The sequence below is a fragment of the Terrapene carolina genome, unplaced genomic scaffold, assembly GCF_002925995.2.
Source record: "Terrapene carolina triunguis isolate 2854851 unplaced genomic scaffold, T_m_triunguis-2.0 Scaffold629, whole genome shotgun sequence".
Classification (NCBI taxonomy): domain Eukaryota; kingdom Metazoa; phylum Chordata; order Testudines; family Emydidae; genus Terrapene; species Terrapene triunguis.
The window spans coordinates 12,298,882-12,313,774 of NW_020664980.1; the positions used below are offsets into that span (position 1 = coordinate 12,298,882).

Genomic DNA, 14,893 nt, shown 5'->3' on the forward strand with positions numbered 1-14,893 from the left:
TGCTTCTCGGGGAGGTGGAGTACCTGCAGCGGTGTACCCAGGGAGATACGGCGCTGTAAGTGCCTTGCCAGTGTGGACGGGGAGTGAATTACAGCGCTGTAACTCGCAAGTGTAGCCAAGGCCTCAGAGAACATAGGAATTGCCATATGGGATCAAACCGGTGGTGCATCTAATCCAGTATCTTGCCAGAGCATCTAGACAAATGTATCCACCTCTCAACTAAAAACAAGAAAATGGTATGTTACTTTGATTAAAGAACATGTTGCATCACATTGGATGCTGCTGTGTGCTAGTTTTGAGTAGAAAAGGAGAGCAATGCTCTTCCAGATCCTCAAGAAACAAAGTTCAATTAGCGGGGAGAGGTTTCACACTGAATCTGTTTATAAACATGCAGGATATTGTAGGAGAATATGTCTGGTAGGGGAGTGTTTTATGAAAGGTCCAATTAGAGTATAAATCTCTCTTCCAAAGCAAAAATAACATACATTCAGAAATTGAAGCCCAAATAAGTAAATCTGTGAAGTCGACAACATTGAACTAGTAAGATAGACATTCACAGGCTTCAGCAGAACACGTGGCACCAGATCCCAAGCTGCTGTAAATTAGTTTGATTGACTTCAATGAAGCTACGCCTATTTATACTAGCTGAGGTTCTGCTAGCCGAGACCAAACACTAACAATGTGTTTGTGCTCAGGACTTCTGCAGCAACCCCATCCTGATCAGAGTGAAGTAAACCTAGCATCTAGGAAAGGAAACAGACCCTCACTGGAGTCTGAAACCACCTGCTTTCCTCAGTACACCCACATCCAATGTTTCTTTGGACAAAATGAGTCAGCAAAGGGAAAAGTCCAACACTTTTGCAAAAGAACACAGATCTTTGAACTTTAATAAATTATAAAAGTAAAAGTTCTAATTTGTATATACATTTTAATATACAAGAAATGGCTATTCATTGCAATTGCTGTGAAGACGTATGTATTGTAATTGAATGGCAGTGCCATACAGTTATTCAGACGAACATAGCTAATACTGTGCATTGTAGGTGAATATATAAAGTATTAAATGCATTATATAATAAAGTAAATCATACAGACCCTTTGAGTACTAGTAAAGCACCATTTATAGACTGTTCAAATATCTTAAAGAATTTTAAGTGAGTACTGAGAGACTAAACATTGAATGGAAGGTGTTAAAATGAGGACTGGTGAATGAATACCATGGATTACAGGAATTCTAAAGGGAATATTAGGTGAGTTAAAAATGGGAGTTGATTGGAGCCAAAGGAAATACGGTTAATTTTTAGAGTCTCTTTAAGATACTGAGCTGAGATTAATTTAGAAAGTTGATGGGCTTGCGTTCAAAATCTGGATGCATTAATTTGGTGGTTGGATTTAATGGGCATGGTGCGGGGCCCCTAAGCCCTTAATCTCCATGACTGTATGAATATCTACCAGGAAATCCTCTCTCTTAAGGGAGAACGCTGTTTCAGCTTTCAGATCAGCCAGCCAGCGGCAACTACAGAAATAGCCGATCTACAACTCCATAGATTCCTTTCTTTTATTCCTGGGTATTGTGTTAAATTGGTACCCTGGGGTTGTGAGGCATCAAAAGGTGCTGCCTATGCGATGGTTAAACATTAAAAAACATGCAATAAAATTATGTTTTTGCCCAGTTTATAACTATGCTACTAAAAGTAGCAATGCAAGAGGAAGCTGCTGTCCAAAGTTTACCAGGCCTGTAAACAATCCATATATTCCACCACATGGAAAGGAACAAAAGCAGCTGTGGGCCAGACCCCAACTATTGCTTCCCCTCTTAACCTGAGTGGCCCAAATCCTGAAAGGTATTTAGGGTTTTCACGTTTCTGTGAACTAGAAATACGATGGTCAGCTTAAAGGAATGCAGTTCTTATCAGTTAGGGTAAGATTCTTTCTCCTATGGAAATATTGTAAGGAGAAGGTGGCCGCCAGCTCTGTTTCACAGAGGGCTGGGCAAACCCGCATTGGCCAGTATCTTACCCTGCTGAACAACATGGACTGAAGAGTTTGACTTGTGTTCAAATGTCACTGACTTCATGCAAAACAAACAAACAAACAAAAACAGCCTAAGTTGGAAAAGCAATCCACTGGAATTAAAAATAGTCAAAAATAAAGCAAGGAGAAAGGCAGAGTGAAAGCTCAGTACAGAGAGCCTGAAAAAGGAAAGAGTTCTAGGTCAGAAATAGAGAAACTCTCAGGTCTGGTCCAACACTCGCAATGGAAAGACACCCGTTAACTTTTGTGGGCATTGGTTCAGTCAGGCCCCTAATGAATACCACATGTATACTGGTACCAGCCTTGCTTTCTGCGGTGTGTTCTGTTTCTACTATACAGCATGGGCTTCCCTTGAGCTTGGTAAATGGGTTTTTTTGTTTGTTTGATTTTAAGAACTGATTCATCCTTGGGAAGGGGGAAAGTGTTGAAGTGCCAAACTGTTTCTGAACTTTGAACTAGCTTTGAAACTCAAAATGCAGCTCGTGAGGTTGACAAAAGTTTCATCTCCAGAGGGTTCAGCCCTGGCTCTCCTATAGTTCTAACATAAGCCAGAATGCATCTAGTCATTTGCTACTATGCAAACCATGGGTGCAGTGTAGAGCTGTGTGAAATGATACAGAAAAGCAGACACCCTCCCACCCCCCGAATTTGCTCTTTCCTAGGGTGTGATGTTTCAGTGAAAATGTAGCTTTTCTGTTAGATTCTGACCCACAACATTCCACCCTCTCTATGGAGGTAATGGGTAAATTGTAGGGCAACCTTTGAGTTGTGGGGGTTTAGTCATGTATTTCTTCCTGGATACCCTGGCTCGCTAAACCTATTCCATGCACTCAGGAGTAGCAGAAACCATTTAAATATGTTCTATCATGGCTGTATGTGAAGAAGGAAATATGACCCCAGAAGGTGCCAGAGGACAGTACAGGGTTGTTATCCATCAAAGCGACCAAATGAATTTTGCAAGCATTCATCAACTCCTCCCTGTTTATTGTATTGCCCTCATAGACCTAATGTTAGGGTGGTAAAGGAAAAGAGGAGAGTATTCTTTAAGTTGAACTGTCACAATAGAGCAGGGGAAACTCGAAAAGCATAAAATAGCTCATATTTCTACAAGCTGTGAATTCAAACCTACCCTGCTTTGTCCTGAATCCAGATTTTATGCATAGCAGCTGAACTGGGGCTGTTTTAGCTAAGACTTTGAGATAAAAGTTGCCCAATTTTTCCTTTTGGCAGCCCATGACTTCACTTTTATATTTTATGCAAATGACATGGCAGCCTCTGAACCAGACTGTGAGGGTCTGTCAGATAAACTTGTTATCTGCAGTGAAACCCCCAGGAAAGGCTGCTGCTGCATAATGTTAAACTCCCACATGCTCAGGCCTGTGCTTGGCTGTGGGCACCTAACAGACAGCACAGGTCACACTCAGCAATGCTTGGGAGCACACAGGAAAAACAAAGAGAGAGGATGTCTGTCTCGTCTATTTATCTGTCAGTGTCTCATGGCAGGGCCTTTCTACTGCTCTGTGCAGTGCCTAGCACAAGTGTGTGGGGTGGATTCTTGGTTGATCCTTAGGCAACAATGTAATAAACATGATTAATAATAACTTTGTGCCTCTGTTACAGGTGCTAGTATCTCCTCCTTTGATAGCACAAGGGGCTAAGCTTGCAGGTGCTGAGCCAAATATTAATATATCTATTGGGGCTGCATCTGAGGTGCTCCAAACTCACCCTCTGTATGAGCCAGGACCACAGCTAGCAACCTCACCACTTTCTGAGCATGTAGCATAAAATCACAACCTAAGCTAAAGTAGCTCTGGAATCATGAAAATTCACCCTACTGTCTTCAGCCAGCAGCTGCACCCACAGCTTCTTCCCCTTTCCTCTTCTCTGCACTGCCTATCTTCTTTCATACTTCTCTCCTCCATCACAAAAATAGTGGGTGTGTACACCCCCCTACCCACAAACAATATTTTCCTACTATCTCTTCTGCCCTTTCTCCTCTTTGCCAAAACTGGTAGTTGTCCCATTTCTGCCCAAGCTTTTGGCAGACTGTATGCAGTTGGGGATTGTAGAAGATGGTGTTGTGCATCAAATGTAGAGCTGTTTGATACTAAGATAGGGGAGGAGGGATAGCTCAGTGGTTTGAGCATTGGCCTGCTAAACCCAGGGTTGAGAGTTCAATCCTTAAGGGGGCCATTTAGGGATCTGGGGCAAAATCAGTACTTGGTCCTGCTAGTGAAGGCAGGGGCCTGGACTCAATGACCTTCCAGGGTCCCTTCCAGTTCTATGAGATTGAGAAGGGAAGAGCTGTCTTGGAGATATACCTGAGTTCTTGTCTTCATCTGAGCCATTAATTCAACCACCTGACCTAACACATACACCAACCTGGCCTTCGTTAGTGTTTTTACAATATGGACCTTTAATTTTATTTTTTAGAACCAAAAAGAAACCCATGCTTTAGTAGAATGTTCTCCCACCAGCCACAAGAGAAGAGGCCATTGTAGGAAAAGAATGGAAGAGGTTGTGTAAGTATAGTGTATAGGGGGAGAGTGTGGATCTTTGTCCCCCTTTAGCAGTTAGCCCCTTTAAAGAGGTTTCAGCGTAGCTCCTTGAGCTGCTGTGGCTTGAGCTAATACTTTGAACCCTGAAACCTGAGAGCACAGGGATGTTACAAGAGTCTTTACCTATATCAAGCTCTGATGTAACTTCTGTCAATTGAGGTTGTTATAGGAGCATTACTTTGAATTGACCTCCACACCATCCTGTGAGGAAGTGAAGCTGATGGCATTACAACAGGAATAAAATTGGCCCCTCCTCTACTACTTTGTCTAATATTCTTTGTAAATTATTTTTGTTAACTCTTGTCCTTTCAAGAGTTTCTGAGCATAGATTCAGCTGCTGGTTTCAATAATTCAGTGCACTCAGGGCTACTTTTAGCGCTGTCTCTTTCCAATCTAAACTGGGATACTTTGCAATGGACCTAGGTGACCCATTCACTCACAACATTTAAAAGCAGCAATGGGGGCCCCAGCCTGGACAGTAGAAAGCCAGTTGTGGTTTGCTTTTCAGTGAGGGCCTGGCTGCCAGGTTCAACATTGCTTCAGCAGCAACGAAGCTACGTAGCATCTTACATGCATTGGGAATTTAGCATATGCCCAAGCTAGCTGTGCAACTGAGAAGATACAAGGTCGTGGTCTCACTTCAAGATCAAAAACTTGAATTGAGAGCATTTTGCCACCTCTCAGTTGCCTTTTCTATGTGAACTGGCAGTTTCAAAGAGACCTTATCCCCTGGAAAATATTAACAAGCTTGAGCAGACAAGGGAAAGTCAACCCCGTAGGCAAGAGCAAAATTAATAAACCCCATACCCACAAAGGTTTTAATTCCTACTCCTACAATAGTCCAGGGTTTGCAAAACCCACAGAAGTCAATGGGAGCCTTTCCACTGAGCTTAGTGGTCTTTGGCTCAAAGGCTCAATACCTACTATTCACATTAGTTATCCTGTAAGTCGGCTGGTAACATCCTTGCATTATATAGAGGCATTTGAAAGCAGGCATGGCCTCGGCAAAAGGTACAAACCACCAAGTTGAACGTGTCTTCTACCTACCAGCCGTCCAAAATGAGCTATGGAAAATGGTGAGGTTGCTTATATAGGCCCTCAGCTACCAGAAGATATTGCAGGGAAAGGAAGTACTCAAAGGGCTGTCAGGATACACATCTCTAAGATCTAAGCAAACTTGGTACTGTGTTTATATATAAGCATGATGAACAATTGTTCACTTCTGCTGCACCAGAGCTGTCCTAAGGAAAGATTGATAATACACATTGTTTTCCTTCAGAATGACATAACATTGTACCATGGAAAACGTTAACACACACAACTACGTTTTCTTCATGAAGCACCAAAGGAAAGGAAAGGAAAAGACTCCAGTCATTTTAAGTTAAACAGAGTGTGGATAAAAGGTAGACCGAAAAGAATGTCAACTAAAACCATTGGGGATATTGTATTACAGGAGTTTAGAGACTATGAAATAAAGATACTCAAAAGACTAGGACATTGTCAGTCTAAATTGTATAGGTCCAGTCAAATAGTAAATAATTTTTATAGATTCAAATGCTTTGAAATTGTTTATGGGAACATGCAAACTACTGGTTATCAGTTCTGAACTGAGATTAAATATATGGTTGTACAAAGAATCTCACATGTAAGGTCCCAGTTAAGAAAGGTATGTAAGTGTCCATTTAAGTGTAGCCATGAGAATAGTCCCATTTAAGGCAGTGGGACTACTTGCATGTTTAAAGTCATGCATGTTCTTAAATACCTTCCTGAATCTGGGAGTAATTTTATGTACGGTTTGATGCAATGCTTCTCTTGATCAACTGATTGTCACTATTAAAGGCATTTGTAGGTAATGGGATCTGTTCTCCTCCCTGTTCAATATAACTCCCATTAACATTCCCTAGGAGTTATGCAATGCATTGAGGGGTGAAAAGAGCCCATAATCAATAAACCTGCTGATCTGGGCTAGGTAATAGGTTTGTTTGGCTTCAGTGAAATACTGTACTGATATTGCACTAGTACGTTCTAGCACCCTGTAACCCTAGCCATTGAAATGTTTATACTAACATTATGAAACTATCTGACATTTCTGTTCGTTTTAGGCATTAGAATTTGGCATTTCTGCCATAGCACCGCTTTTTTCTTTTTCTAGTTTTTATGACATGGGCATTACTATGGTGGTGGTAACATCTCTATAAGAGAAAAAAATGTCGTTTGTGCCATATTTCCATTTTAATGTCGCTTACTAATAGTCTCTCTCTTTCTTTTCTCAGCGATCAGCTCCTGAATTCTTTGGTTCTTTGTCCTTTCGTAAGGCAGCCTCCTCCGTGGGATGAGGTTGTGCTGCGGTACTTCATTGTCCAGCCCATCTATTTTATATGGCACGTCTACCGCATTAATTTCTGGGTGGTCCTCAGTTGCATTGGAATGGGTGGCGTTTGATTTGGAAACAAGAGGAGGACCAGCAGTAGCCTGCATGACAACCACCCCAGTAGGAGGAGTAAGGGTAGACAGGAGATTCTCCTCAATGTCGTTCTTATTTAGGTTAGAATCAGTTACATTATCATCCTCTGTTATGTTGTTATACATGTTACAGGACTTGCAACACAGCTTATTGTAACCAGGCATTGAACAGTAACGAGAGAGAACTTCCATGCGACAAAACATGGACTTGTCTCCTTGGCAACGTTCCCCTGAAAGAAAAAAAGAGGAAAGGTAAATAAACAGCATGTGGGGGAAGTCTTATCCTAGAAGAGCATTTAAAGTCGTATCCTATAAAATCAGCAACAGACACACTCCGGCTTTGGCAATGGAGGCAGGGTTTGAAATACAAACTGGGCTGGGAATTTGACAAATGGACCCTTTTAATTATAGCAGGTTTAACTGAGACCCTAAATCCTGATACCATCAAACTCTAGGGTGCTCAAAGCCAGATCTGAATTTTGCATGTTGGGCCCCATCTCTATAATAAATCCAAGCACCCCAGGTCTTTCCCTTATGCTATATTAACACTAAGCTGTGGTGGTGACATGAGTTCACTGCATTGTCATGAAGTATAACAGGCTTACTAATGCTATGTTAAAAGCAACAGAGGGTCCTGTGGCACCTTTGAGACTAACAGAAGTATTGGGAGCATAAGCTTTCGTGGGTAAGAACCTCACTTCTTCAGATGCAATAATGCTATGTTGTTACTCCAGAATTCCACCTTAGGCCTGTCACAAATTATACTCAGGAGCTCTTTATTCCTTCACTCCTTTTATATGCTGTTATGCAGAGTAACAGTGACTTAACTAAAAACAAGGAGGAATTAAAGTGTAAAAGGCCACTAATCTCAGCCCTGGGCTTACTTATATGTGCATATATCTGAGCTTCAAAAAGCCGTAGTCTTGTCTGAGGCTGTGTATAGCTTCTAATTTAAAATAATTGATATGGAAGTCATTTCTTGCTCAGCTGTCTAGCTTTCAATCTGAATGTGGTGGCATCTCCTAAATGATTATCTTGCCTGCGAGAACTGTGAAGACTTTAGAGCAAACCTTTTCTGCCTTTAAGGAGGAACTTGGAATCTGGTGAACTTTTTACACAAGCGAAGTAGAACTGAGCTAATTGACATTAGTGACTGGGAGACTCACTGCAAACCCCTGACTTCTGTAAATCAGGAAATGAAGACGCCTAATAAAGATTAAACCAGGATCATTAATAGATGTTAAGGCTTGAAGGGATTATTTAGATCATCTAGTCTGAATGAGTCAATGAATGCACTGGGCCAGATCCTGGGGTCAGTGAACTGCATGTGACAAAGTTTAGGATTAGGGGGTTTAGCCATATTCTTATTCTAGAGCATTTTTTTTTAATGGAGATATCCCATCTCCTAGAACTGGAAGGGACCTTGAAAGGTCATCGAGTCCAGCCCCCTGCCTTCACTAGCAGGACCAAGTACTGATTTTGCTCCAGATCCCCAAGTGGCCCCCTCAAGGATTGAACTCACAACCCTGGGTTTAGCAGGCCAATGCTCAAACCACTGAGCTATCCCTCCCCCCAAGTCTAGTCAGAAACTACTAAAATCCTTGTCTCCCCACCCCTGGGCAGACTGGCTGGGGTGCAATCTTTAACCAGTAGTTCTTGGCCAGTGGAAGGCTAGGGCTTTCCACCTCTCTCTCTTTTACCCACAGAGGAGTCACTGCACGCTGTCTGTCCCCCTGCATGGACAGTGTGACTGTTGCCTTGCCTAGAACCAGGAGGTACTGGGGCACTGCAGCTAACAGAATTACATTAATTCCTGCCACCCAAATAAACCCAGACTGGGGGAAAGTGCTGAGGAAGAGGGTAGGTTAGAACGACACTTTGAATCATTAGTGACAAGTTATTTTCTCAGTAGCTACAATGCTGACTGTCACTTTATAAGCCCCGGGGCCCTCGTCTGCAGTAACCCAGGAGCCAGCTGTAGGTGAGAGTTCCTGCATTATCATGGGAACACAATCATACCTATTGACTAGTAATGATAACAGACGTTGTTGTGAACTCTTATAGGACAAGATATATAATTTCAAATACTTTTCTTAATTCACAGTATACCTGATGGCAGAATATACATAAAGCCACATATGTTTAGCATTACTGATACCATACTTTGCCACCCTTTTATTTAAGTTCTCAGCAACATTGCAGCAAATTACAGAACCACAGCAGATTCAGAAATATGTGAATTTAGAAAGCATAGGTGTCAGCTCTTCATTCATGCTCAGTTAAAAATATAGGGAGTTATAGTGTTTAATTGGCAAACATATCAGTCTAACATATGCTAATAACTATTGCTCTTGCTTTGAAAAGCTAGGGTTGATTGACAAGACTGAAACTACTTGTCTTAAAATGAACCCATTTATCCATTGATTATTGCATTTTCTGTAGAAAAACAAAAATATGGTTCTTATTTTAATTGGTCAGTTTATTTTCAGATGATAAACCCAGACAACAATCAGAAGGAACTCCTTCCTGGGAATCTGAGAATAGTAATTGAGTTTTGGACAAATTTTCAAAGCGGCTTCAAGCCTGCAGATGCAATTTAGTGTGTGCAAGTTTTTGCATGCAAAACTTCTGCATGAAGAAAGTTTGATAGATCATGTTGAGGCCCCCTTGAACATATTTCCCTATGTGGCTTTAGTACAAGCTTTTCCAAATATACAGTACCTGTTGAATTTTCTGCAAGCTAACATTTAAATTTAGGTTCAAAAGGCACAGCCATTCTTGTCTATATATTATAAGAGTCAATAGACGCCTCTTTAGAAAAATGCCTTTTTTAAAGCAAAAACATGCAGTAATCAAGCATAAAAATTACACGAGAATCAAATTCCAGTATCTAATAAAAGTTTAGTTTCATATATTTTACATGAATAAATTTCCAAAACCTTGCAACTCATGAAGATCAAAATGAAATGTATATTGTCTTTCCAAACCAAAACAGTCAGATGTGCTGAACTTTTGTTTTATTTGCAATATGCATGACAGACTGGCAGTATGTCTTCAAATCATCACTAAGAAAAAAATAAGTCAGTTTCAAAGTCACTTTGGTACACATTAAATTGGTCTAATAAAAATATTGGAAAGCAAGATGAATTGGCACATCTTTAATATTAATGTTCAATACATACAAAACACTAATAAAATATCCCTGATAAACCAAAGTGCATATAGACATAGTGCACAATGCCCAGATACCTTTATTGCACCGTTCTCTATAGCCATCCATATCTTGAAACATCACTAAACATTTGTCTATTTAAAGGTAACAGTCATGAATATATTTATACAGTTAAACACCAATTATTTTACATAACAGTATTCAGTGCCAGGGATGTGTCTTTGCTTTTTCACCTTGTCATGTAAATCATTAACATGTTTCAGGAAATTATTATATTAACAGCAAAATTTAAATATGTGATCACATGATAATGACAAGTTTGAAGTGCTACATTGCTGAAGAGCCAAAGATTTGAAAGTGCCACCTTTCTAAAGGATAGGATCAGTGGAATAAGGTAGCAATTTACTATGTAACTCAAAGACTGCTGTTTAAAAATTGATATGTTTCTACTATTACTTGATGTCACAAATGGTTTTATGCATAGTGAATTCCAAATCTTCAACACAAACACATAAGGTGAAGCAACAATGGCAATTAAATTTTGAGACATTAAATAATGACCTTTTCTTTATGAAATGTACATGGACTGTGCAAATTAACCTTTGATTAAATTTACTTCCTTCCAATATTTTATCATTCAAGTAAAAATGCTATTTATGAAGATTAACTCATGTTTCCAGTGTACTGTTTGTATTTAAAGCTGGATCTGGTACTTAATGCCATTACATTTAAATATTAAGGCATTTTTCTAAAATTTATTTATTTTTTTTCTATGCAAAAAAAAAAAAGCAATAAAAATTGAGGTAATTCTGTAGTTGTTCACACTGTTATGTTTGCCAGTTGACACATATATAGAACATACACACACACAATCATACCCATCAAGTCAAACATGCATATGGTGAAAAAAGACCAATGGATGTAATGATCATAAGTAGTTCAATGTTGAGCAACTTGAGACATCATAGTCAATGAAAATGTCATATTGCCTCAACTATGTTTAAAAAACACCACCACCAACAAACCTTTATAGCTTGGACCACTTACATTTAACAAAACTTAGGAAAAATATGCAAAACTCTGGCAAAACTGTATGCAGAAAAAAAGAACCTTGCAGCTTTTGAAAAGAAAATATTCAAAACAGGTAGGAGTTTGAAGAAAGCGTACAGCACAATAGCAGCATTTAAAATATCAACAGAACCTGAGCTACTTGTAATAATAAGCTCTTCACAAAAACAAACACAGTTATTAAGTTAGGAATAAAGTTGAGCAGCATGGATAAGTAAGCAATGACACTGCAACAGAAACTGGAATGAATTCTTTCATCCAACGAACTACCCCCGAAAGGAAAACTAGCATGTTATGAGATTCAGAGCCTTTAGATAAAGGAGAACTTTAGCACTACACGGTGTCATCATTGTGATGTGATCACATTCACAATAAGTTCTCAGTTTTGCTATCAAACTGAACATCATGAACCAGTAAGCCTTTTTTCACCATCACCAACCAACAAGCAAACTGACCCCAGCTCCCTTTCAGAGGAGTGCAACATACAACATACTGCAGAGATCCTACTTCACACATCCAACAACTCCAAGACCTCCGCCATCATTGGTGCACGAGCTCCAGAGAAGAAAGACACTGCGCACCAAGGGCCCAGTGCGAAAAAAAGATTCAGCCCAAGATTTAACTTGGTAAAGTCAAGGGAATTTTCCATAGATAGAGAAGGAAAGAGCAAAAGGCAAAGTCCACATTTGATGTGGCCTGCATTTAAGGGCAAAGGCAGAGTTATAAATGGGTCTTTTACTTGAAGATATTTTCTGGATGGGATAATCTCCATCTGGTCTTGACAGCCATTGTATCATATAGGTTTTCTTTGATGGATCAGAAACATTTCCTGGAATAGAGGAAAAAATGTAAGCACAAAATGTATTAACAGCAGTAGCTTTACTAGGTCATAACTGGATCAGATTGAGCTGGCTTGAGTGGAAAAGGTAGCAGTGAGAGAGACTAGGATGTTGCTAGTTTGGTATCTTTTAGAATAACTGAATAGTTGAGGGCTTTTTTTCAATTTGCTATTAATTAATAATTTTGCTCCCTGGGTTTGGAGCGTAATAGCAAACCTGGAAGGAAGACTGAAAAGTACCAGTTTCCAGTAGCAGTATTAACCATGTACTGCAGTCTAAGGGCTAGTCTACACTTACCGGTTAGTTCGACGGCTGCGGATCGAAGTTCCGAGTTCGATTTATCGCGTCTGGTCTGGACGCGATAAATCGAACCAGGAAGTGATCCCCGTCGACTGCGGTACTCCAGCTCAGCGAGAGGAGTACCGCGAAGTCGACGGGGAGCCTGCCTGCCGCGTGTGGACCGCGTCTGAACCGCGGTAAGGTCGAAGTAAGGTATGTCGAATTCAGCTACGTTATTCACGTAGCTGAATTTGCGTACCTTACTTCGATTTGGGGGGTATGTGTAGACCAGCCCTAAGGGTCATCAGATTTGTGTTTAACAGCTGCACTCTTTAGGATCGTTGGCAGGGTACATGTAAGTGATACTCTTCTTAATAAGTCAACAGGCTAACTCCAAGGCCATATTTATACTTAGTATTCAGTAATTGTTCTCAATAGTTGTACTGATGTTTTGCTAATAAACTGCAAAATGATACAATTTATCATTTTTAAATGATCTCACAGGCAACATTTGCAAATGGCCAAAAACCCAGTGAGGACAGGAACAGGCTCAGTGGACACAAATATATTGTAGCCTTGAAACATCAAACAAGGTAATTCCTAAAGATGACCTGTCTTGATAGAAGTGACAGGACGAGAGCAACAGCCCTGAGATGTCATTGGTGGAGAGATGGAGCAGGAAGAGGCCCACTTCTGCACAGTGCTGCTTTTAATGGGTACCGCCCCACCACACTCTGGCCAATCCCAACACTTCTCAGAATCATTGGCACTGTGCAGCAGCAGTTCCCATAATTCCACCTCAGGGTTCTCTGGGCTTCTGGCCTGCAATATCATAGCAGCTAGGTTGGCTAGTGTCCCATATCACTGTGAAATAATGAGGCATAGAAAGTATGCTAGCCACACAGACCACTTACAGGTCCACAATCTCATTGACGCTCGAAACCGCTGGCACATATTGATGGATACAAGTTAACCTCTTGCATGCATGTGAATTCAGTTAAGGAGGGCTTCACTGTTTGACCACATTTAATTGCAATAATGTTTTCAAAATTAGCAAAACATGCCAGTCACAAGAACAAAGAGCAGAGTGCTTACTGGGGCATAGAGATAGTCTGCAGATCCTCATTGTTTCCGGTTTGTCATCTTTACAATAGCCACTAGCATTCTCTCTTGTCCTGCACAAAGCCTGCCGTTCCTGTGTGCCGTTTCCACAAGTTACAGAGCACTGGGGAGAAAATGCACAAATTAGGCCTTGATTCATCTTTTGCACATGATTTATTAGGAATTCTCTTTTTGTCTTGGACCACAGTCCAGCTATGTATGGTACATAATTTGATCTAACGACGTTATCACACTCATACTACAAGAACATTCACAGACCCCTCCAACCCTGGTGAGAGCCCACTGTGAAAACACGATCCCTCCCTAGAAGAGCTCAAAGTCCAAGCAGTATATGAATAAGACTATATGAGAGTCATCTAGTCACTGCATCTATCCTGAACTGTATTGCTTACAATTCTTATGAAAGCCCCAAAGAAAAAAAAACAATCCTACGGCCCCTGTTGGTCTAAAATCAAATGTTGTTCCTACAGATACAGCTACACTTTGTAAATTGCTTCATGGAGAACCATCATGACAGATAATTTTGATGTATGGTATCTTTTCAATTTGAGTACTTTGACATGTAATGCCACTACATTACACTTGCATCTCTCCTTCCAGCTGAAGAGCTCAGAGCACCTTTACAAACACGAATAGATCAAGCTTCGCAACGCTCCTGGGAAGTTGGTAAATCCTTGACACATGGGGAAACTGAGTACAATGAGGGTAAGTGCACACTTACAAAGTTGCACACTATGTTAGTGAAAGAGCCAGGAATACAAAGCTTAGAACGCCCGACTCCTGGTACTTTGCTAGAACCATTGGATCTGCTTTGTACCTCACACCTCTGTATTGAAAATGCAGCACTGGAAGAACTAGCCTGCAATCCCTTTTACTCAGTACTTGTATCCTTCCCTCAGAATGGCTTTTCTTTGTCAAAGATGCCCAATGCCCATTTAATTGCAATGAGGCTGGGTGCCTAACTCCCTTAGACACTTCTAAAAAACCCATCCATGTCCCTAAAGGACTTTAAGGGAAAAAGAAAAAGGCACGACACAAATCTATTGTATTATTTTTCTCCGAGCAGTGTTATTTGGTGAAATAATTGAAGTGACAAACAGAAGAGAAATGCTAAAAGGGCCAATTCCTTTCTTTCTGAAACTGCAACCAAGACCAGAAAGATCTGGCTCATGGGAGCCAAATCAAACAGCATTACTTCTGAACTAATTGCTACGTGTTTTACTTAGGGTTACCATATGTGGAGTGTCCCAAAAGAGGACACTCCATGGGGCCCCGGCCCCGCCCCGCCCACGCCCCCGCCCAAACTCCGCCCCTCCCCCAAAGTCCCCGCCCCAACTCCGCCCCCTCCCCTGCTTCCC

General features: G+C 40.8%; 1 protein-coding gene across 2 annotated transcripts in view; it reads right to left on the reverse strand.

Annotated features, from left to right (window-relative positions):
• Nucleotides 1-4,247: 4,247 nt before the first annotated feature.
• The window catches only part of ADAMTS2 (ADAM metallopeptidase with thrombospondin type 1 motif 2), a 263,392-nt gene continuing 252,746 nt past the window's right edge, over nucleotides 4,248-14,893 (reverse strand). For both annotated transcript variants that reach the window (XM_026659415.2, XM_026659414.2), the window contains exons 20-22: nucleotides 13,509-13,638; nucleotides 12,035-12,124; nucleotides 4,248-7,285 (exon numbers count right to left, since the gene is read on the reverse strand). In XM_026659415.2, the coding sequence (XP_026515200.1) occupies nucleotides 6,825-7,285; nucleotides 12,035-12,124; nucleotides 13,509-13,638 (681 nt within the window). In that variant the 3' untranslated portion in view covers nucleotides 4,248-6,824. The remainder of the gene's footprint in view (nucleotides 7,286-12,034; nucleotides 12,125-13,508; nucleotides 13,639-14,893) is intronic.